General features: G+C 37.1%; 1 protein-coding gene across 1 annotated transcript in view; it reads left to right on the forward strand.

Annotated features, from left to right (window-relative positions):
* LOC133580462 (solute carrier family 23 member 1-like) overlaps positions 1-19,469 on the forward strand; it is a 49,618-nt gene extending 30,149 nt beyond the window's left edge. The window contains exons 7-15 of the mRNA XM_061934766.2: positions 1,785-1,966; positions 2,052-2,172; positions 2,247-2,403; positions 2,474-2,621; positions 2,685-2,790; positions 17,819-17,948; positions 18,030-18,173; positions 18,232-18,327; positions 18,454-19,469. Coding sequence (XP_061790750.1) covers positions 1,785-1,966; positions 2,052-2,172; positions 2,247-2,403; positions 2,474-2,621; positions 2,685-2,790; positions 17,819-17,948; positions 18,030-18,173; positions 18,232-18,327; positions 18,454-18,704 — 1,335 coding nt within the window. The 3' untranslated portion in view covers positions 18,705-19,469. The remainder of the gene's footprint in view (positions 1-1,784; positions 1,967-2,051; positions 2,173-2,246; positions 2,404-2,473; positions 2,622-2,684; positions 2,791-17,818; positions 17,949-18,029; positions 18,174-18,231; positions 18,328-18,453) is intronic.
* Positions 19,470-24,353: the final 4,884 nt, after the last annotated feature.

Below are 24,353 nucleotides of genomic sequence, written 5' to 3' on the forward strand. Positions count from 1 at the left end.
GTAAACAAGTAAAGGAAAAAAACGAAAAACTACTCAATTAGCTCTATTTAAGTTATTTTGCTAGTTTGCCCGTTAGTGACGGTTAGTTTTGCTTGTTAGCAGCTACGTACAGTATCATTTGTCATGATCCGTTGCCCGGATCATGTTTTATTTAGTTTTGACTCTCTCAGTTCTGTTTTCAGCACCCATGAGTTTGTGTGTTTTGGTTACCATGGGTGCTGACCAGAGGTGGGTAGTAACGCGCTACATTTACTCCGTTACATCTACTTGAGTAACTTTTGGGATAAATTGTACTTCTAAGAGTAGTTTTAATGCAACATACTTTTACTTTTACTTGAGTATATTTATAGAGAAGAAACGCTACTTTTACTCCGCTACTTTTACTCCGCTACTTTTATCTACATTCAGCTCGCTACTCGCTACTAATTTTGATCGATCTGTTAATGCACGCTTTGTTTGTTTTGGTCTGTCAGACAGACCTTCATAGTGCCTGCGTTTCAACAAATACAGTCACTGGTGACGTTCACTCCGTTCCACCAATCAGATGCAGTCACTGGTGACGTTGGACCAATCAAACAGAGCCAGGGGTCACATGACCTGACTTAAACAAGTTGAAAAACTTATTGGGGTGTTACCAATTAGTGGTCAATTGTACGGAATATATACTGTACTGTGCAATCTACTAATACAAGTTCCAATCAATCAATCAAAAGTGTGAAGGAAAAAAGACCATTTTTTATTTCAACCGTACACCCCGTCAAAAGCCTAAAGACTGACTGCACAGTTCCTATCTTCACAATAAAAGTGCCACTCCATCGCGCCTGCGCTTTCAAAATAAGAGTCTCCGAAAGCCTGCGCAAACAAGCTAGCAAGCTACGGAGTTTGCCGCCAATGTATTTCTTGTAAAGTGTACAAAAACGAATATGGAAGCTGGACATATAAGATGCCAAAAACCAACCACTTTCATGTGGTATTAGACAGAAAGGAGGAACTTTTTTTCTCCTCCATTTGAAAACGTGGACGTTTGTCATCACTACTGTCTGATTCCAATCAATGCAAGTCATCAGAATCAGGTAATACACCAACTTATATTCTTGTCTTCATGAAAGAAAGGAATCTATATGTGTTAAACATGCATGTATATTCATTAAAACACTATTAACGGCAAAAAAAAATAAAAAATTATATACTGTATACATCAATGTATGTGTATATATATATATATATATATATATATATGTATATATATATATATATATATATATATATATACATATATATATATATATATATATATATGATATGTGTGTGTATGTTACTCATCAGTTACTCAGTACTTGAGTAGTTTTTTTACAACATACTTTTTACTTTTACTCAAGTAAATATTTGGGTGACTACTCCTTACTTTTACTTGAGTAATAAATCTCTAAAGTAACAGTACTCTTACTTGAGTACAATTTCTGGCTACTCTACCCACCTCTGGTGCTGACTAGGTTCACCTGCCTCAGAGAGCTACTTATTTCCGTTTTTCGCCACACTCGGTTTGCGGGACCGGTACTTTTTAGAGGCGGTGTAGTACTGAAAAAGATTAATTAGTATCACGGTACTATACAAATACCGGTATACCGTATAACCTAACTTGGTACATTGACTGATTTATGAGGAATTAATACTTATCCTTACCTGTATATTGCCTCCGGAGTTTCCGTCTGCATCCTGGGAGAACGACCCACGCATAAACATGCGACCCAACCGTGACATCATTCTTAATAATTGTCTTGCAGATTCAGGGCGCCATCATAGTGTCAAGCATGGTGGAGGTCCTGATTGGTCTACTGGGACTGCCAGGGATACTGCTGGAATACATCGGGCCGCTCACGATCACGCCGACCGTGTCGCTCATCGGCCTGTCTGTGTTTACGACGGCAGGAGACCGGGCCGGTTCCCACTGGGGCTTCTCAGCACTGTGTGACCCAGACCTCCCTTTCTTTGATTATCATAAATACAGACGTAACGTGAATATACCTTACCTTGTTTTCTTGGCTTTCCAGGTGTATTCTCCTCATTGTACTGTTTGCTCAGTACTTGCGGGCAACTTCACTCCCTGTGCCGGTCTATAGCAAGAAGAAAGGACTGCGGTTCACCAAAGTCTACGTCTTCAAAATGTTTCCGGTAAAAAAAACTCACAGCCAGTGTCTAGTCAGGCATAGAGTTTGTCCTGTCTGAAGGTGTCCGTTTGTGTCCAGATCATACTCGCCATCTTGCTGGTCTGGCTGCTTTGTTACATCTTCACCCTCACCAACCTCCTACCCTCGGACCCAAAACGTTACGGATACAAGGCCAGGACCGACGCGCGCGGTGACATCATGACTTCATCTCCCTGGTTCAGAGTTCCTTACCCCTGTGAGACAAACCACATCGCCATCCTGACACGGAACAGGCCAACTGAAACATGTCACTTGACCCCTCATAGGCCAGTGGGGGTTGCCTGTGGTAACGCTGGCGGGGGTGTTGGGAATGCTCAGCGCAACCATGGCAGGCATCGTAGAGTCCATCGGTGATTATTACGCCTGTGCTCGCCTCTCCGGGGCTACTCCGCCTCCGGTCCATGCGATCAACAGGTGAGGCAAGAAATGAACCGGACTTACCTGGGCAGGTGTTCAATGTAGTTTTGTTTGTTGCAGAGGAATCTTCACAGAGGGACTGTGTTGCATCATCGCCGGACTTCTCGGGACTGGAAATGGCTCCACCTCCTCCAGCCCAAATATTGGTGTTCTTGGCATAACTAAGGTACCGTATTTTCCGGACTATAAGGCGCACTTAAGATCCTTTTTCCCCCCTCAAAACTCGACAGTTCGCCTTATAACCCGGTGCGCCTAAAGTACGGAATAATTCTGGATTTGCTTACCGACCATGAAGCAATTTTATTTGGTACATGGTGTAATGATAAGTGTGACCAGTAGATGACAGTCATACATAAGAGATACGTGTAGACTGCAATATGATGGCAATATGACCCAAGTAAACAACACCAACATTTTATATGTTCCATTGAAAATATAGAACATTACACACGGTGTTCAAAAATCTATCAAAATGTTTTAGTACGACTTTGGTAAGCTATGAAGCCACACCGCTTGATGGATTGTCGGCACATTAAACATACAAGTATTATTATGGTATGTGTATAAGGTAAGACATATTATCTAGCGTTTTGTTTCGCAATATTATGCAAAAGCAACTTTTTTTACCTTCTGGTACCTGCTGATCTGTATTTGGGATCTGCATAAATCCTGAGAAATTGCGCGCATCCGCCTTTGTAGTTCGTGCCGACACCGTAGTTGATAAGCTTCTTCTTTTTCTCTATCTTCTTGTTATGGGACATTCATCCTCCGCTGTTGCAACGAATCATAACAGTGTGTACCGGTACCTAAAAAATACTATAACTGTCAGGCTTGTCCCTGATAGTTTGACTGTGTTTTAGTTTTTTCTCTGCGTTTGTCTTAGTTTTCTGTCCAGCACTTTTATTTTGTCTTTATTTCCTACTTGTCTCCCTGAGTGCTGTGTCCCCTCAGCTGTGGCTGATTGGCACCTGGCCACACCTGGTGTCAATCAGCCAGCTGCTATTTAAACCTGCCTTCCCCTCCAGTCAGTGCTGGATCATTGTCATTTCTACTTGTCGTTGTCAGTGTAGCTGGATGCGGTAGCGGTAAGCTATATTCTGTAGCTGTTTGTAGTCTGCTGTCTTTTTGTTCCTCGTCTTCCAGTTCTTGTTTCCCTGGCATCCTGTTTCCTGTTCCTAGTTCCTGGTTTGTGTTTTTTCCTTTATTTTATAAACATTAAATCTTGTTTTTCCACACAATGCCTTCCAACATCTCTGCATCTTGGGGTTCGTCACCAACAAACTCTGACATAATGATCCAGCCTAGTACGAACCTAGCAGAGATTTCCTTGGCGGAGAGACTTAACAAAGCTTTATCGTTGATGGCCGAATCAAAAAAAAGCTTTGCCTCTTTTTGTGATCCCTCCCACCCATCCCTGTCCTGTGTTGGTTTCTCGTGGGACGTCTTGGATCCGTCCCTTGAGGGGGGGGCTATGAGTAGCTGTGCAGCTGGGGAGGCACAGCTACTCCTCACCCCAGTGGGTCTGCAACAGACAGCGCCATCCTCTCCGGTGGGCCGGCAGACGCCACCATGCAGTCCGGTGGGCCGGCAGACGCCACCATGCAGTCCGGTGGGCCGGCAGACGCCACCATGCAGTCCGGTGGGCCGGCAGACGCCACCATGCACTCCGGTGGGTCTACAACCTACGGCACCACCATCCTGTCTGGTGGGCCAGCAGCAGAGTGCGCCACCATCCTCCTCTCCGGTGGGCCAGCAGCAGACGGCGCCACCATCCTCCTCTCCGGTGGGCCAGCAGCAGACGGCGCCACCATCCTCCTCTCCGGTGGGCCAGCAGCAGACGGCGCCACCATCCTCCTCTCCGGTGGGCCAGCAGCAGACGGCGCCACCATCCTCCTCTCCGGTGGGCCAGCAGCAGAGGGCGCCACCATCCTCCTCTCCGGTGGGCCAGCAGCAGAGGGCGCCACCATCCTCCTCTCCGGTGGGCCAGCAGCAGAGGGCGCCACCATCCTCCTCTCCGGTGGGCCAGCAGCAGAGGGCGCCACCATCCTCCTCTCCGGTGGGCCAGCAGCAGAGGGCGCCACCATCCTCCTCTCCGGTGGGCCAGCAGCAGAGGGCGCCACCATCCTCCTCTCCGGTGGGCCAGCAGCAGAGGGCGCCACCATCCTCTTCTCCGGTGGGCCAGCAGCGCCACCATCCTCTTCTCCGGTGGGCCAGCAGCAGAGGGCGCCACCATCCTCTTCTCCGGTGGGCCAGCAGCAGAGGGCGCCACCATCCTCTTCTCCGGTGGGCCAGCAGCAGAGGGCACCACCATCCTCCTCTCCGGTGGGCCAGCAGAGGGCGCCACCACCATCCTCCCCGGTGGGCCAGCAGAGGGCGCCACCACCATCCTCCCCGGTGGGCCAGCAGAGGGCGCCACCACCATCCTCCCCGGTGGGCCAGCAGAGGGCGCCACCACCATCCTCCCCGGTGGGCCAGCAGAGGGCGCCACCACCATCTTCTCCGGTGGGTTCTCCCACACCGGCGGACGAGCCGCCTCGCCAATTGCGGCGGCGTTCAACTCGCCGTCGCCACCTAACTCTTCCCCGCTGGTTGCGGGGACACTTAGCCTGGTGGCCCACCTCCTTGTCCTCCCTCCACCCTCCCGTGACTTTGGACTTTTTTGGGGTGGGGGGGGGGGGGGGGGGGGGGGTTCTAGAACGTCTGGTATCCGTTATAGGAAGGGGGGCTACTGTCAGGCTTGTCCCTGACAGTTTGACTGTGTTTTAGTTTTTTCTCTGCGTTTGTCTTAGTTTTCTGTCCAGCACTTTTATTTTGTCTTTATTTCCTACTTGTCTCCCTGAGTGCTGTGTCCCCTCAGCTGTGGCTGATTGGCACCTGGCCACACCTGGTGTCAATCAGCCAGCTGCTATTTAAACCTGCCTTCCCCTCCAGTCAGTGCTGGATCATTGTCATTTCTACTTGTCGTTGTCAGTGTAGCTGGATGCGGTAGCGGTAAGCTATATTCTGTAGCTGTTTGTAGTCTGCTGTCTTTTTGTTCCTCGTCTTCCAGTTCTTGTTTCCCTGGCATCCTGTTTCCTGTTCCTAGTTCCTGGTTTGTGTTTTTTCCTTTATTTTATAAACATTAAATCTTGTTTTTCCACACAATGCCTTCCAACATCTCTGCATCTTGGGGTTCGTCACCAACAAACTCTGACAATAACTGCATTAAAAACACTCTCTGCGCACGCATAAAAACTACAGTGTGTACATAAAAAGTACTATAAATGCCTTATAACCACTCTGCGCATGCATAAAAACTACTGTGTACAAAAAAAATACTATGAATGCATAAAAACACTCTCTGCGCACGCATAAAAACTACTGTGTACATAAAAAATACAGTAAGTGCATAAAACACTCTGCACATGAATAAAAACTAGTGTGTGTACATAAAAAATACTATGAATGCATAAAAACACTCTGCGCACGCATAAAACTACTGTCTACATAAAAAATACATTAAGTGCATAAAACACTCTGCACATGAATAAAAACTAGTGTGTGTACATAAAAAAATACTATAAATACATAAAAACCACTCTGCGCGCGCATAAAAACTACTGTGTGTATATAAAAAATACTATAAATGCATAAAAACCACTCTCTGCTCAAGCATAAAAACTACTGTGTGTGTGTACATAAAAAGTACTATAAATGCATAAAAACCACTCTGCACATGCATAAAAACTACTGTGTGTACATAAATACTATAAATGAAAAAAAAAAACACTCTCTGCACGTGCATAAAAAATACTGTGTGTACATAAAAAAATACTATAAATGCATAAAAAACACTTTGCACACGCATAAAAAGTACTGTATACTTAAAAAATACTGTAAATGCATAAAAACCACTCTGCACACACATAAAAACTACTGTGTCTACATAAAAAATACTATAAATGCATAAAACACTCAGCGCACGCAAAAAAACTACTGTGTACATAAAAAATACTATAAATGCATAAAATCCACTCTGCACACGCATAAAAACTACTGTATACATAAAAAATACTATAAATATACAAAAACTCTCTGCACACACAAAAACTACTGTGTGTACATAAAAATATTATAAATGCATAAAAACACTCTCTGCATGCATAAAAACTACTGTGTACATAAAAATACTATAAATGCATAAAAACACTGCACATGCATTAAAAACACCTGTACACATAAAAAAATACTATAAATGCATAAAACACTCTGCACATGCATAAAAACTACTGTATACTTAAAAAATACTATAAATGCATAAAAACCACTCTGCACACACATAAAAACTTCTGTGTACATAAAACATACTATAAATGAAAAAAAAACACTCTGCACACTAAAACTACTGTATACATAACAAATACCATAAATGCATAAAAACCATTCTGCACATGCACAAAAACTACTGTATACATAAAAAATACTATAAATGCATAAAAATCACTCTCTGCTCAAGCCTAAAAACTACTGTGTGTACATAAAAAGTACTATAAATGCATAAAAACCACTCTGCACATGCATAAAAACTACTGTGTGTACATAAATACTATAAATGAAAAAAAAAACACTCTCTGCACGTGCATAAAAAATACCGTGTGTACATAAAAAATACTATAAATGCATAAAAAACACTCTGCACACACATAAAAACTTCTGTGTGAACATAAAAAATACTATAAATGCAAAAAAACACTGCACACTAAAACTACTGTATACATAACAAATACCATAAATGCATAAAAACCACTCTGCACACATAAAAACTACTGTGTGTACATAAAAAAAACTAAAAATGCATAAAAAACACTCTCTGTGCACACATAAACACTACTGTGTGTACATAAAAAATACTATAAATGCATAAAACACTCTGCACACGCATAAAAACTACTCTGTGTATATCAAAATACTATAAATGCATAAAAAACACACTCTGCACACGCATAAAAACTACTCTGTGTATATTAAAATACTATAAATGCATAAAAAACACTCTGCACACGCAAAAAAACTACTGTGTGTACATAAAAATACTATGAATGCATAAAAAAACACTGCACACGCATAAAAACTACTGTGTACATAAAAATACAATAAATGCATAAAAAACACTCTGTGCACGCATAAAAAAAATTTGCGTGTACATAAAAAAGACTATGAACACATAAAAAATATTCTCCACGCTCGCATAAAAAACACTCTCGATGCTCGTATAAAAACACTGCGTGCGCATTAAGACCACTCTTTGCACGCGCATATAGCCCATTTCTGCAAGTGCATAAAAAACACTGTACACACGCATTAAAAAAAAGACTCTCTGCGCATGCATAAAAACTACTGTGTGTATATAAAGACTATGAATGCATAAAACCACTCTGCACTCGCATGGTGTTCCTCCCTCTGGCGTGGGTATTGAATACACGGTCCAGGAATTCCCCTCCTTTCTGATGGTCGCTTGAACGCTTTCTTCTCAAACTGTCCCCTCTGAAGGAAATTAGACTCTTCAGACACTACAACCCCAAATGAGTGCATTATGTTTTTTGTCATTTAATACAGGGTTTCCCAACCTTTTTTCCACCAGGGACCGGTTTAATGTATGCATTATTTTCACGGACCGGCTTTCTACGTGTGGCAGATAAAAACAGCCAATAAATTAGCCTTGGGCTCCAATCTGGCACATAAACATTTTATAAGTCTATTATTGTGCACTGTCCCATGTACTATAACAAAGGACTTGTAATATACAACTATTAACAAGATTATTGGTGTGTTTAGTGGGACAGGCGAAAGTTAAGTCAGAGAAAATGCGGTAGTTTATAAATTAATTAATGTTTCTGTGCGGCCCGGTAGCAAATGCGTCACGGACCGGTACCGGTCCCCGGACCGGTGGTTGGGGACCACTGATTTAATATACATGTTTTAAACTAAAATGTATTACATGATGACAGTAGCATTTACTATGATGACATCTGATTACGTCAAAAATTGATTATAACAACAACTTTTACAACTTGATATCTTATTTTGTGTTTTTATGCATTTATAGTATTCTTTATGTACACTGTAGTTTTTATGTGTGCACAGTGTTTTTTATGCATTTGTAGTAGTTTTTATGTACACAGTAGTTTTTATGCATGCAGAGTGTTTTTATGCATTTATAGTATTTCTTATGTACACACAGTAGTTCTTATGCGTGCTCAGAAAGTGTTTTTTTATGCATTTATTGTATTTTTAATGTACACAGTAGTTTTTTTGCGTGCACAGTGTTTTTATGCGTTTATAGTATTTTTTATGTACACACTATTTTTTATGCGAGCGTCTAGTGGTTTTTATGCATTTATAGTATTTTTTATGTACACAGTAGTTTTTATGCGTGCGCAGAGAGTAGTTTTTAGGCATTTATAGTATTCTTTATGTAAACACAGTCGTTTTTATGCATGTGCAGAGTTTTTTTTGTATTTCTTATGTACACAAAGTAGTTTTTATGCATTTATACTATTCTTTATGTACACACAGTAGTTTTTATGCATGTGCAGAGTGTTTGTTTTTGCATTTATAGTATTTCTTATGTACACAAAGTAGTTTTTATGCATTTTTAGTATTCTTTATGTACATACAGTAGTTTTTATGCATGTGCAGAGTGGATTTTATGCATTTATCGTATTTTTTTATGTACACACAGTAGTTTTTAAGCATGCGCAGAGTGTTTTTATGCATTTATAGTATTTTTTATGTACACAGTAGTTTTTATGCGTGCGCAGAGAGTAGTTTTTAGGCATTTATAGTATTCTTTATGTACATACAGTAGTTTTTATGCATGTGCAGAGTGTTTTTTATGCATTTATAGTATTTTTTTTATAGACACACTAGTTTTTATGTATGCGTAGAGTCATTTTTATGCATTTATAGTATTTTGTATGTACACACAGTAGTTTCTATGCATGTGCAGAGTGTTTTTTTTATGCATTTATAGTATTTATGTACACAGTAGTTTTTATGCGTGCGCAGAGTGGTTTTTATGCATTTATAGTATTTTTTATGTACACACACTAGTTTTTATGCATGTGCAGAGTGTTTTTTATGCATTTATAGTTTATTTATGTACACAAAGTAGTTTTTATGCTTGCACAGAGAGAGTTTTTATGTATTTATATTATTTTTTTATATTCACACAGTATTTTTTTTTGCGTGCACAGAAAATGTTTTTTTTATGCATTTATTGTATTTTTAATGTACACACAGTAGTTTTTATGCGAGCGCCAAGTGTTTTTATGCATTTATAGTATTTTTTATGTACACACAGTAGTTTTTATGCATGCGCAGAGTGTTTTTATGCATTTATAGTATGTTTTATGGGCATACAGTAGTTTTTTAGCATGCGCAGAGTATTTTTATGCATTTATAGTATTTTTTATGTACACAGTAGTTTTTATGCGTGCGCAGAGAGTAATCTTTAGGCATTTATAGTATTCTTTATATACACACAGTAGTTTTTATGCATGTGCAGAGTGTTTTTTATGCATTTAAAGTATTTCTTATGTACACACAGTAGTTTTTATGCGCGCGTCGAGTGGTTTTTATGCATTTATAGTAGTTCTTATGTACACAGTAGATCTTATGCATGTGTAGAGTGGTTTTTATGCATTAATAGTACTTTTTATGTACACAGAGTAGTTTTTATGCTTGAGCAGAGAGTGGTTTTTATGCATTTATAGTATTCTTTTATGTACACACACTAGTTTTTATGCATGTGCAGTGTTTTAATGCATTTATAGTATTTTTTATGTACACAAAGTAGTTTGTATGCATGTGCAGAGTGTTTTTTATGCATTTAAAGTATTTTTTATGTACACACAGTAGTTTTTATGCATGCGCAGAGTGTTTGTATGCATTTATAGTATTTTTTATGTACACACAGTAGTTTTTATGCGTGCGCAGAGAGTAGTTTTTAGGCATTTATAGTATTCTTTATGCACACACAGTAGTTTTTATGCGTGAGCAGAGAGTGGTTTTTATGCATTTATAGTATTTTTTTATATACACACAGTAATTTTTATGCGTGCGCAAAGTGTTTTTTATGCATTTGTAGTTTTTTTGATGTACACAAAGTAGTTTTTATGCTTGCACAGAGAGAGTTTTTATGCATTTATATTATTTTTTTATGTACACACAGTAGTTTTTATGCGTGCGCAGAAAGTGTTTTTTATGCATTTATTGTATTTTTAATGTACACACAATAGTTTTTATGCGAGCGCCGAGTGTTTTTATGCATTTATAGTATTTTTTATGTACACAGTAGTTTTTATGCATGCGCAGAGAGTAGTTTTTAGGCATTTATAGTATTCTTTATGTACACACAGTAGTTTTTATGCATGCGCAGAGTGTTTTTATGCATTTATAGTATGTTTTATGGGCATACAGTAGTTTTTTAGCATGCGCAGAGTATTTTTATGCATTTATAGTATTTTTTATGTACACAGTAGTTTTTATGTGTGCGCAGAGAGTAATTTTTAGGCATTTATAGTATTATTTATGTACACACAGTAGTTTTTATGCATGTGCAGTGTTTTTTATGCATTTAAAGTATTTCTTATGTACACACAGTAGTTTTTATGCGCGCGTCGAATGGTTTTTATGCATTTATAGTAGTTTTTATGTACACAGTAGTTTTTATGCATGTGTAGAGTGGTTTTTATGCATTAATAGTACTTTTTATGTACACAGAGTAGTTTTTATGCTTGAGCAGAGAGTGGTTTTTATGCATTTATAGTATTTTTTATGTACACAAAGTAGTTTGTATGCGTGTGCAGAGTGTTTTTTATGCATTTAAAGTATTTTTTATGTACACACAGTAGTTTTTATGCATGCGCAGAGTGTTTGTATGCATTTATAGTATTTTTTATGTACACACAGTAGTTGTTATGCGTGCGCAGAGAGTAGTTTTTAGGCATTTATAGTATTCTTTATGCACGCACAGTAGTTTTTATGCGTGAGCAGAGAGTGGTTTTTATGCATTTATAGTATTTTTTTATACACACACAGTAATTTTTATGCGTGCGCAAAGTGTTTTTTATGCATTTGTAGTTTTTTTGATGTACACAAAGTAGTTTTTATGCTTGCACAGAGAGAGTTTTTATGCATTTATATTATTTTTTTATGTACACACAGTAGTTTTTATGCGTGCGCAGAAAGTGTTTTTTATGCATTTATTGTATTTTTAATGTACACACAATAGTTTTTATGCGAGCGCCGAGTGTTTTTATGCATTTATAGTGTTCTTTATGTACACACAGTAGTTTTTATGCATGCGCAGAGTGTTTTTATGCATTTATAGTATTTTTTATGTACACAGTAGTTTTTATGCATGCGCAGAGAGTAGTTTTTAGGCATTTATAGTATTCTTTATGTACACACAGTAGTTTTTATGCATGTGCAGAGTGTTTTTTATGCATTTATAGTATGTTTTATAAGCATACAGTAGTTTTTTAGCATGCGCAGAGTATTTTTATGCATTTATAGTAGTTATGTACACAGTAGTTTTTATGCGTGCACAGAGAGTAGTTTTTAGGCATTTATAGTGTTCTTTATGTACACACAGTAGTTTTTATGCATGTGCAGAGTGGTTTTTATGCATTTATAGTAGTTTTTATGTACACAGTAGTTTTTATGCATGTGTAGAGTGGTTTTTATGCATTTATAGTACTTTTTATGTACACAGAGTAGTTTTTATGCATGAGCATAAAGTGTTTTTTTATGCATTTATAGTATTTTCACATGTACACACACTAGTTTTTATGCATGTGCAGTGTTTTTATGCATTTATAGTATTTTTAATGTACACAAAGTAGTTTGTATGCGTGCGCATAGTGTTTTTTATGCATTTAAAGTATTTTTATGTACACACAGTAGTTTTTATGCGTGAGCAGAGAGTGGTTTTTATGCATTTATAGTATTTTTGTATGTACACACAGTAGTTTTAATGCGTGCGCAGAGAGTAGTTTTTAGGCATTTATAGTATTCTTTATGCACACACAGTAGTTTCTATGCGTGAGCAGAGTGGTTTTTATGCATTTATAGTATTTTTTATATACACGCAGTAATTTTTATGCTTCAGAGAGTTTTTATGCATTTACAGTAGTTTTTATGCGTGCAAAGACAGTGGTTTTTTTATGCATTTATTGTATTTTGAATGTACACAGTAGTTTTTATGTGAGCGTCAAATGGTTTTTATACATTTATAGTATTTTTTTATGTACACACAGTAGTTTTTATGCATGTGCAGAGTGGTTTTTATGCATTTATAGTATTTTTTATGTACACACAGTAGTTTTTATGCATGAGCATAGTGTTTTTTATGCATTTATAGTATTTTTTTATGTACACACACTAGTTTTTATGCATGTGCAGAGTGGTTTTTATGCATTTATAGTATGTTTTATGTACACACAGTAGTTTTTATGCATGCGCAGAGTGTTTTTATGCATTTATAGTATTTTGTATGCACACAGTAGTTTGTATGCGTGCGCAGAGAGTAGTTTTTAGGCATTTATAGTATTCTTTATGTACACACAGTAGTTTTTATGCATGTGCAGAGTGTTTTTTATGCATGTATAGTATTTTTTTCTACACACACTGTAGTTTTTTTGTATGCGTAGAGTCATTTTTATGCATTTATAGTATTTTTTATGTACACTCAGTAGTTTTTATGCATGTGCAGAGTGTTTTTTTATGCATTTATAGTATTCTTTATGTACACAGTAGTTTTTATGCGTGCGCAGAGAGTAGTTTTTATGCATTTATACGATTCTTTATGTACACACAGTAGTTTTTATGCATGTGCAGAGTGGTTTTTTTGCATTTATAGTATTTCTTATGTACACAAAGTAGTTTTTATGCATTTTTAGTATTCTTTATGTACATACAGTAGTTTTTATGCATGTGCAGAGTGGATTTTATGCATTTATAGTATTTTTTTATGTACACACAGTAGTTTTTAAGCATGCGCAGAGTGTTTTTATGCATTTATAGTATTTTTTATGTACACAGTAGTTTTTATGCGTGCGCAGAGAGTAGTTTTTAGGCATTTATAGTATTCTTTATGTACATACAGTAGTTTTTATGCATGTGCAGAGTGTTTTTTATGCATTTATAGTATTTTTTTATAGACACACTGTAGTTTTTATGTATGCGTAGAGTCATTTTTATGCATTTATAGTATTTTGTATGTACACACAGTAGTTTCTATGCATGTGCAGAGTGTTTTTTTTATGCATTTATAGTATTTATGTACACAGTAGTTTTTATGCGTGCGCAGAGTGGTTTTTATGCATTTATAGTATTTTTTATGTACACACACTAGTTTTTATGCATGTGCAGAGTGTTTTTTATGCATTTATAGTTTTTTTATGTACACAAAGTAGTTTTTATGCTTGCACAGAGAGAGTTTTTATGCATCTATATTATTTTTTTATATACACACAGTAGTTTTTATGCGTGCACAGAAAATGTTTTTTTTTATGCATTTATTGTATTTTTAATGTACACACAGTAGTTTTTATGCTAGCGCCAAGTGTTTTTATGCATTTATAGTATTTTTTATGTACACACAGTAGTTTTTATGCATGCGCAGAGTGTTTTTATGCATTTATAGTATGTTTTATGGGCATACAGTAGTTTTTTAGCATGCGCAGAGTATTTTTATGCATTTATAGTATTTTTTATGTACACAGTAGTTTTTATGCGTGCGCAGAGAGTAATTTTTAGGCATTTATAGTATTCTTTATGTACACACAGTAGTTTTTATGCATGTGCAGAGTGTTTTTTATGCATTTAAAGTATTTCTTATGTACACACAGTACGGTAGTTTTTATGCGCGCGTCGAGTGGTTTTTATGCATTTATAGTAGTTTTTATGTACACAGTAGTTTTTATGCATGTGTAGAGTGGTTTTTATGCATTAATAGTACTTTTTATGTACACAGAGTAGTTTTTATGCTGAGCAGAGAGTGGTTTTTATGCATTTATAGTATTCTTTTATGTACACACACTAGTTTTTATGCATGTGCAGTGTTTTAATGCATTTATAGTATTTTTTATGTACACAAAGTAGTTTGTATGCGTGTGCAGAGTGTTTTTTATGCATTTAAAGTATTTTTTATGTACACACAGTAGTTTTTATGCATGCGCAGAGTGTTTGTATGCATTTATAGTATTTTTTATGTACACACAGTAGTTTTTATGCGTGCGCAGAGAGTAGTTTTTAGGCATTTATAGTATTCTTTATGCACACACAGTAGTTTTTATGCGTGAGCAGAGAGTGTTTTTTATGCATTTATTGTATTTTTAATGTACACACAATAGTTTTTATGCGAGCGCCGAGTGTTTTTATGCATTTATAGTATTCTTTATGTACACACAGTAGTTTTTATGCATGCGCAGAGTGTTTTTATGCATTTATAGTATTTTTTATGTACACAGTAGTTTTTATGCATGCGCAGAGAGTAGTTTTTAGGCATTTATAGTATTCTTTATGTACACACAGTAGTTTTTATGCATGCGCAGAGTGTTTTTATGCATTTATAGTATGTTTTATGGGCATACAGTAGTTTTTTTAGCATGCGCAGAGTATTTTTATGCATTTATAGTATTTTTTATGTACACAGTAGTTTTTATGTGTGCGCAGAGAGTAATTTTTAGGCATTTATAGTATTATTTATGTACACACAGTAGTTTTTATGCATGTGCAGAGTGTTTTTTATGCATTTAAAGTATTTCTTATGTACACACAGTAGTTTTTATGCGCGCGTCGAGTGGTTTTTATGCATTTATAGTAGTTTTTATGTACACAGTAGTTTTTATGCATGTGTAGAGTGTTTTTTATGCATTAATAGTACTTTTTATGTACACAGAGTAGTTTTTATGCTTGAGCAGAGAGTGGTTTTTATGCATTTATAGTATTATTTTATTTACACACACTAGTTTTTATGCATGTGCAGTGTTTTTATGCATTTATAGTATTTTTTATGTACACAAAGTAGTTTGTATGCGTGTGCAGAGTGTTTTTTATGCATTTAAAGTATTTTTTATGTACACACAGTAGTTTTTATGCATGCGCAGAGTGTTTGTATGCATTTATAGTATTTTTTATGTACACACAGTAGTTTTTATGCGTGCGCAGAGAGTAGTTTTTAGGCATTTATAGTATTCTTTATGCACACACAGTAGTTTTTATGCGTGAGCAGAGAGTGGTTTTTATGCATTTATAGTATTTTTTTATATACACACAGTAATTTTTATGCGTGCGCAAAGTGTTTTTTATGCATTTGTCGTTTTTTTGATGTACACAAAGTAGTTTTTATGCTTGCACAGAGAGAGTTTTTATGCATTTATATAATTTTTTTTATGTACACACAGTAGTTTTTATGCGTGCGCAGAAAGTGTTTTTTATGCATTTATTGTATTTTTAATGTACACACAATAGTTTTTATGCGAGCGCCGAGTGTTTTTATGCATTTATAGTGTTCTTTATGTACACACAGTAGTTTTTATGCATGCGCAGAGTGTTTTTATGCATTTATAGTATTTTTTATGTACACAGTAGTTTTTATGCATGCGCAGAGAGTAGTTTTTAGGCATTTATAGTATTCTTTATGTACACACAGTAGTTTTTATGCATGTGCAGAGTGTTTTTTATGCATTTATAGTATGTTTTATAAGCATACAGTAGTTTTTTAGCATGCACAGAGTATTTTTATGCATTTATAGTATTTATGTACACAGTAGTTTTTATGCGTGCACAGAGAGTAGTTTTTAGGCATTTATAGTGTTCTTTATGTACACACAGTAGTTTTTATGCATGTGCAGAGTGGTTTTTATGCATTTATAGTAGTTTTTATGTACACAGTAGTTTTTATGCATGTGTAGAGTGGTTTTTATGCATTTATAGTACTTTTTATGTACACAGAGTAGTTTTTATGCATGAGCATAAAGTGTTTTTTATGCATTTATAGTATTTTCACATGTACACACACTAGTTTTTATGCATGTGCAGTGTTTTTATGCATTTATAGTATTTTTAATGTACACAAAGTAGTTTGTATGCGTGCGCAGAGTGTTTTTTATGCATTTAAAGTATTTTTATGTACACACAGTAGTTTTTATGCGTGAGCAGAGAGTGGTTTTTATGCATTTATAGTATTTTTGTATGTACACACAGTAGTTTTAATGCGTGCGCAGAGAGTAGTTTTTAGGCATTTATAGTATTCTTTATGCACACACAGTAGTTTCTATGCGTGAGCAGAGTGGTTTTTATGCATTTATAGTATTTTTTATATACACGCAGTAATTTTTATGCTTCAGAGAGTTTTTATGCATTTACAGTAGTTTTTATGCGTGCAAAGACAGTGGTTTTTTTATGCATTTATTGTATTTTGAATGTACACAGTAGTTTTTATGTGAGCGTCAAATGGTTTTTATACATTTATAGTATTTTCTTATGTACACACAGTAGTTTTTATGCATGTGCAGAGTGGCTTTTATGCATTTATAGTATTTTTTATGTACACACAGTAGTTTTTATGCATGAGCATAGTGTTTTTTATGCATTTATAGTATTTTTTTATGTACACACACTAGTTTTTATGCATGTGCAGAGTGGTTTTTATGCATTTATAGTATGTTTTATGTACACACAGTAGTTTTTATGCATGCGCAGAGTGTTTTTATGCATTTATAGTATTTTGTATGCACACAGTAGTTTGTATGCGTGCGCAGAGAGTAGTTTTTAGGCATTTATAGTATTCTTTATGTACACACAGTAGTTTTTATGCATGTGCAGAGTGTTTTTTATGCATGTATAGTATTTTTTTCTACACACACTGTAGTTTTTTGTATGCGTAGAGTCATTTTTATGCATTTATAGTATTTTTTATGTACACTCAGTAGTTTTTATGCATGTGCAGAGTGGTTTTTTATGCATTTATAGTATTCTTTATGTACACAGTAGTTTTTATGCGTGCGCAGAGAGTAGTTTTTATGTATTTATAGTATTTTTATGTACACAGTAGCACGCAGAGTGTCTTTTATGCCTGCGCAGAAAGGCTTGATTTGCACACAGAGAGAGCTTTGATTAGAATGTTGACCTACTCCCTGGTGCAGGTGGGGAGCAGGCGAGTGGTCCAGTACGGAGCGGCCATCATGTTGCTGTTAGGATCCGTTGGGAAGTTCACGGCCTTGTTTGCGTCTCTGCCAGACCCCATCCTGGGAGGAATGTTCTGCACGCTCTTTGGTGAGTCTCACCTTGGAACAGCCTTTCCACATAAATGAGGACTTATACTTATATATTGTATTTATACATCACATTTGTCAGGTATGATCACGGCTGTCGGTCTGTCCAACCTGCAGCTGGTGGATCTCAACTCGTCCAGAAACCTTTTTGTTCTGGGCTTCTCCATGTTCTTTGGTCTGACGCTGCCAGCATACCTGGACACACACCCCAAGTCCATCAACACAGGTATGTGAGTCCGTCGTCAAGGAGATGGGTTTTACGTGGAACCTCTATGTGCTTGCAGGTCTGGCAGAACTGAATCAGATCCTGACGGTCCTTCTGTCCACTGAGATGTTTGTTGGGGGCTTCCTGGCTTTCTGCCTTGATAACACCATCCCAGGTGACTTCTTGTCCACGGGTCCTTGATATGAAGACCTTGGTCTGAGGGACAGTGTCCACTTGCTTGTTTTTGATGGTTGACCGTAGGACTACAACACGGTCAGACGTTGTGGTTGTGTGTCGCCAGGTTCTAGACAAGAGCGCGGTCTCCTGGAATGGAGGTCTTTGTCGACCTCGTCCAACTCCTACGACCTTCCTGTCGGGATGGCGCTCATCCGGCGGGCGCGCTGCCTCAGGAACTTCCCTATCAGCCCCACGTTCAGCGGTTGGACCTTGCCTGGTGAGAGCGAGGCGCAAGGAAAAGAGGAGGCGGAGCAAGAAATAGTGGGGGAGGAGCTTAGACCAGAGGAGGAAGATGAAAAGTCAACCAAGGTCTAAGGGCCTGACCTACTAAGATCCAAACAGCAGGCACGAAACAGCATGTACGAACTATAAATTAGTGTGTACTATAAGTGTGTGGAAAGTATAATATAGTGTGTACTATAAGTGTGTGCAAAGTATAATATAGTGTGCACTATTAGTGTGTACAAACTATAAATGAATGTGTACAAAGTATAAAATAGTGTGTACTATTAGTGTGTACAAACTATAGAATAGTGTGTACTATAAGTGTGTACAAACTATAAACTAGTGTATACTATTAGTGTGTACAAACTAGGATATAGTGTGTAGTACACACTATATCATAGTTTGTATGATATAGTGTGTACTATTGTATAGTTTGTGTACAAACTATAAAATAGTGTGTACTATAAGTGTTTACAAACTATGATAAAGTGTGTAGTACACAGTGTGTTGTTTTGCAAGTCACAAGTAAGTCTCAAGTCTTTGCCCTCAAGTCCGAGTCAAGTCCCGAGTCAAGACAGGCAAGCCCCGAGTCAAGTCCAAAGTCAAGACTGGAAAGTCTCAAGTCAAGTCCTAAGTCCTGCATTTTGAGTTTCGAGTCCTTTCAAGTCCTTTTAACCACAGACTAATATATTAACACAGATTGTGTATGCTTTTCAAACGCTGTATTTATTTATTAAAACAAGTGCATTTTAAATTGCAGGAAAGAAAATTGTGCTGACATTGCACTTTATAATAGCACTATTAACCAGTCATTTTAAACATTAACTCATTCCTTTACAGAACAAACACATTGAAAAATAAAGTGCAAATGTACTTATTTGTACAAAAGTGTTAACATTGAAAAAACATGACATATACGTGAACATAACAAAAAAGTTGTACTTTTTATATGTCAGGGCCCTATGCTGCATTGCATTTGCAAAAGACCAAATTAGCCAAGAGTCTGTCAGTCATTTGTGCACGATGGGGGCGTAGTATGATGCCACCATGGCTGAAAACTCGCTCCACTGGAGCACTGGAGGCAGGCACTGCCAAGACTCTCATGGCCACTCGGAACAGTGAAGGAAGAGTCTTCATGTTCAATGCCCAGAACAAAAGGGGGGAGAGAGTTGTTTTGGGTTGGTGCACTACTTGTAAGTGTATCTTGTGTTTTTTATGTTGATTTAATTAAAAAAAGAAAGAAAAAAAAAAAAATTTCTTGTGCGGCCCGATACCAATCGATCCACGGACCGGTGGTTGGGGACCACTGAGGTAAACAACCAACAGTATGTCAGAAAGCTAACTAAAACGGTACACATATTCATAATATAGTATACATTTTAACTGACCTTTATTTTACTATTTTTGTCTTTTTTTAGGTGGCTAAAATACGCGGTGCTGCTGACCGCCGTCTAACGTTACGTGTGATATATTGACTAACGTAACCCTGCTTAAAAAAAATCACTCAACAAAAAGTATGAATAAGGTAGTGAACTGCAACAGATTCCCGTGTTTGCAATATCGTTATAACGTTAGCAGTGAGTTTACAGCCTCACTAATTTAACTACACAGCAAATAAAAGTCACGTTACATAGCCAATAAACGTTATCTTACATTCAAAACTTACCGTTCTTTGTGCAACTTCAAATGCCGGACGAAGTTGGAAGTACGTTGTTGCCTCTCCATCAGTAATTTTCGAACCGCATGTGTTGCATACTGCAAACCGTTTTGTGTTGACCACCTCGTAATTTTTATACCCAAACAAAATTATTTTAGGTATCATTTTTTGTTCACTGGCGTGTGGTTTGGACATGTCTTCTTCGTTGGTTGTCCTGCAATTTGATTGGATGAATGCTGTGTGATGAAAACTTTGATTGGCTGTTGTACTGAGACCACACCAGCTGACACACGCTGATAGACAAGTACACAATGAAAAATACGGAGCGCTCCCGAATAACTTTTTCATCTTTGGGTTTTGGGGAAAGTAGCAAGTCATGTCAAGTCATGTCAAGTCAAAAGGCTCAAGTCCAAGTGAAGTCACAAGTCATTGATGTTAAAGTCTAAGTCGAGTTGCAAGTCTTTTTACATTTTGTCAAGTCGAGTAAACTAATAGTACAAAAGTAGTAGTAAACTAATAGTACACACTATTTTATAGTTTGTACACACTAATAGTACACACTGTGTACTATTAGTGTGTACAAACTATAAAAAAGTGTGTACTGATAGTGTGTACAATCTATAAACTAGTATGTACTATTAGTGTGTACAAACTATAAACTAGTGTGTACAAACTATAAACTAGTGTGTACTATTAGTGTGTACAAACTGTAATATAGTGTGTACTATAAGTGTGTACAAACTATAAAATAGTGTGTACTATAAGTGTGTACAAACTGTAATATAGTGTGTACTATAAGTGTGTACACACTATAAATAGTGTGTACTATTAGTGTGTACAAACTATAGAAGTGTTTACTATAAGTATGTACAAACTATGATATAGTGTGTACTATTAGTGTGTACAAACTGTAAAACAGTATGTACTGATAGTGTGTACAAACTATAAACTAGTATGTACTATTAGTGTGTACAAACTATACTATAGTGTGTACTATAAATGTGCACAAACTATAAACTCATTTGTATTATAAGCGTGTACAAACTTTTAAATGGTGTGTACAATGTATAAAACAGTGTGTACTGTTAGTGTGTACAAAGTGTAAAAAAAGTGTGTACTATTAGTGTGTACAAAGTATAAACTAGTTTGTACTATTAGTGTGTACAAAACTATACAAATAGTGTGTACTATTAGTGTGTACAAAGTATAAACTAGTTTGTACTATTTGTGTGTACAAAACTATACAAATAGTGTGTACTATTAGTGTGTACAAAGTATAAACTAGTTTGTACTATTAGTGTGTACAAAACTATACAAATAGTGTGTACTGTTAGTGTGTACAAAGTATAAACTAGTTTGTACTATTGGTGTGTACAAAACTATAAAATAGTGTACTGTTAGTGATATACTAAGACTGCGTGTGGTGCGTGGGGTTTTTGTGTGTACTATACCAGGCTTTCACCATGGAGACACTCATTTACTGCACATTCATGCTATCATCGCCAATTAATGGATTCACACCTAATTTGAATAAAGTGCAACCAACACTTTAGGTTGGGGGAACAAGAGGAACACTTTTTCAGTATTTAAGAAATATTCAATAATAATTTTATAATTTTTCAACATTCAAGACTCTTTTTTTTTTTTTAAGTACTTTTTTCTAGTATCAATAAAATCTATATATTATTGATTTAAAGCGATGCTGGATCGATACTTATCTACTCTATCCAACTTGCCAAGCACCGATCGATATACTGAAGCATGTATATATATATAAAAAAAAAATATACGTATATATACAGTCGTGGTCAAAAGTTTACATACACTTGTAAAGAACATAATGTCATGGCTGTCTTGAGTTTTCTGACATGGACTTGTTTCTTCAGCATTGTCCACACGTTTAAGTCAGGACTTTGGGAAGGCCATTCTAAAACTTTAATTCTAGCCTGATTGAGCCATTTCTTTACCACTTTTGACGTGTGTTTGGGGTCATTGTCCTGTTGCGCCCAAGACCCAACCTCCGGGTTGTCCTGAAGAATTTGGAGGTAATCCTCCTTTTTCATTGTCCCATTTACTCTCTGTAAAGCACCAGTTCCATTGGCAGCAAAACAGGCCCAGAGCATAATACTACCACCACCATGCTTTACGGTAGGAATGCTGTTCCTGGGATTAAAGGCCTCACCTTTTCTCCTCCAAAGATATTGCTGGGTATTGTGGCCAAACAGCTCCATTTTTGTTCCATCTGACCACAGAACTTTCCTCCAGAAGGTCTTATCTTTGTCCTTGTGATGCCACAATACCCAGCAATGTTTGGAGGAGAAAAGACTTAGACTTCCTTTTTATTGTCATGCAAATTTGAACTTTACAGCACAGATAAGAACGAAATTTCGTTATATAAGCTCATGGTAGTGCAGGATAAAAAAGCAATAAGGTGCATGTATGAATAAATAAATATATATAAGTAATATATAAATATATATATAAAATAAATAAATAAAAATAATGAGGCCTTTAATCCCAGGATAACCAAACCTACCGTCAAGCATGGTGGTGGTAGTATTATGCTCGGGGCCTGTTTTGCTGCCAATGGAACTGGTGCTTTACAGAGAGGAAAAAGGAGGATTACCTCCAAATTCTTCAGGACAACCTAAAATCATCAGCCCGGAGGTTGGGTCTTGGGCGCAGTTGGGTGTTCCAACAGGACAATGACCCCAAACACACGTCAAAAGTGGTAAAGGAATCAGGCTAGAATGAAGGTTTTAGAATGGCCTTCCCAAAGTCCCGACATAAATGTGTGGACAATGCTGAAGAAACAAGTCCATGTCAGAAAACCAACACATTTAGCTGAACTGCACCAATTTTGTCAAGAGGAGTGGTCAAAAATTCAAGCAGAAGCTTGTGGATGGCTACCAAAAGCGCCTTATTGCAGTGAAACTTGCCAAGGGACATGTAAGCAAATATTAACATTGCTGTATGTATACTTTTGACCCAGCACATTTACTCACATTTTCAGTAGACCCATAATAAATTCATAAAAGAACCAAAGTTGTCCAAACTTAGGGATGGCTATGCAAAACAAATCTAAAACTGAACTGGCAGCAAAGTAAACAAAAACAGAATGCTGGACGACAGCAAAGACTTACAGCATGTGGAGCGGCAGACGGCGTCCACAAAGTACATCCGAACATGACATGGCAAATCAACAACAAAATCGGAGCGCAAGACAAGAACTAAAACACTACACACAGGAAAACACCAAAAAACCCTCCAAATAAGTCATGGCGTGATGTGACAGGTGGTGACAGTACACCTACTTTGAGACAAGAGCTATTAGTGATGCATGCTTGGTTATGGTTTGAATTCATATCCAATAATTGCGAAACAAAAACAATCACTCTATCACAAAAAAAGAGTTGTAGAAATGATTGGAAACTCAAGACAGCCATGACATTATGTTCTTTACAAGTGTATGTCAACTTTTGACCACGACTGTAAGTTGAGGTACTACTGTATTTTAATGTGAGTTGGGGCGGGGTACACCCTGGACAAGTCGCCACCTCATCACAGGGCCAACACAGTCTTTCAAAGTTCTGCATCAGCTACTCATTTCTCGGGTCAGTGTTTTTCTGGTCGCTACATCTGTAAGTGCAAGTTAAAACTCTACTATGCAAAGCGAAAGCCATTTATCAACAACACCCAGAAACGCCGCCGGCCTCGCTGGGCCCCGAGCTCATCTAAGATGGACTGATGCAAAGTGGAAAAGTGTTCTGTAATCTAACAAGCTCACATTTCAAATTGTTTTTGGAAACTGTGGACGTTGTGTCCTCCGGACTAAAGAGGAAAAGAACCATCCGGATTGTTATAGGCGCAAAGTTGAAAAGCCAGCATCTGTGATGGTATGGGGGTATATTAGTGACCAAGGCATGGGTAACTTACACATCTGTGAAGGCACCATTAATACAAGTTTTGGAGCAACATATGTTGCCATCCAAACAACGTTGTCATGGACGCCCCTGCTTATTTTGTGTTGCTGCCATTAAATTCTAAGTTAATGATTATTTGCAAAAACAAATTAAGTTTCT

Source organism: Nerophis lumbriciformis, linkage group LG03, assembly GCF_033978685.3.
Source record: "Nerophis lumbriciformis linkage group LG03, RoL_Nlum_v2.1, whole genome shotgun sequence".
Lineage (NCBI taxonomy): Eukaryota > Metazoa > Chordata > Actinopteri > Syngnathiformes > Syngnathidae > Nerophis > Nerophis lumbriciformis.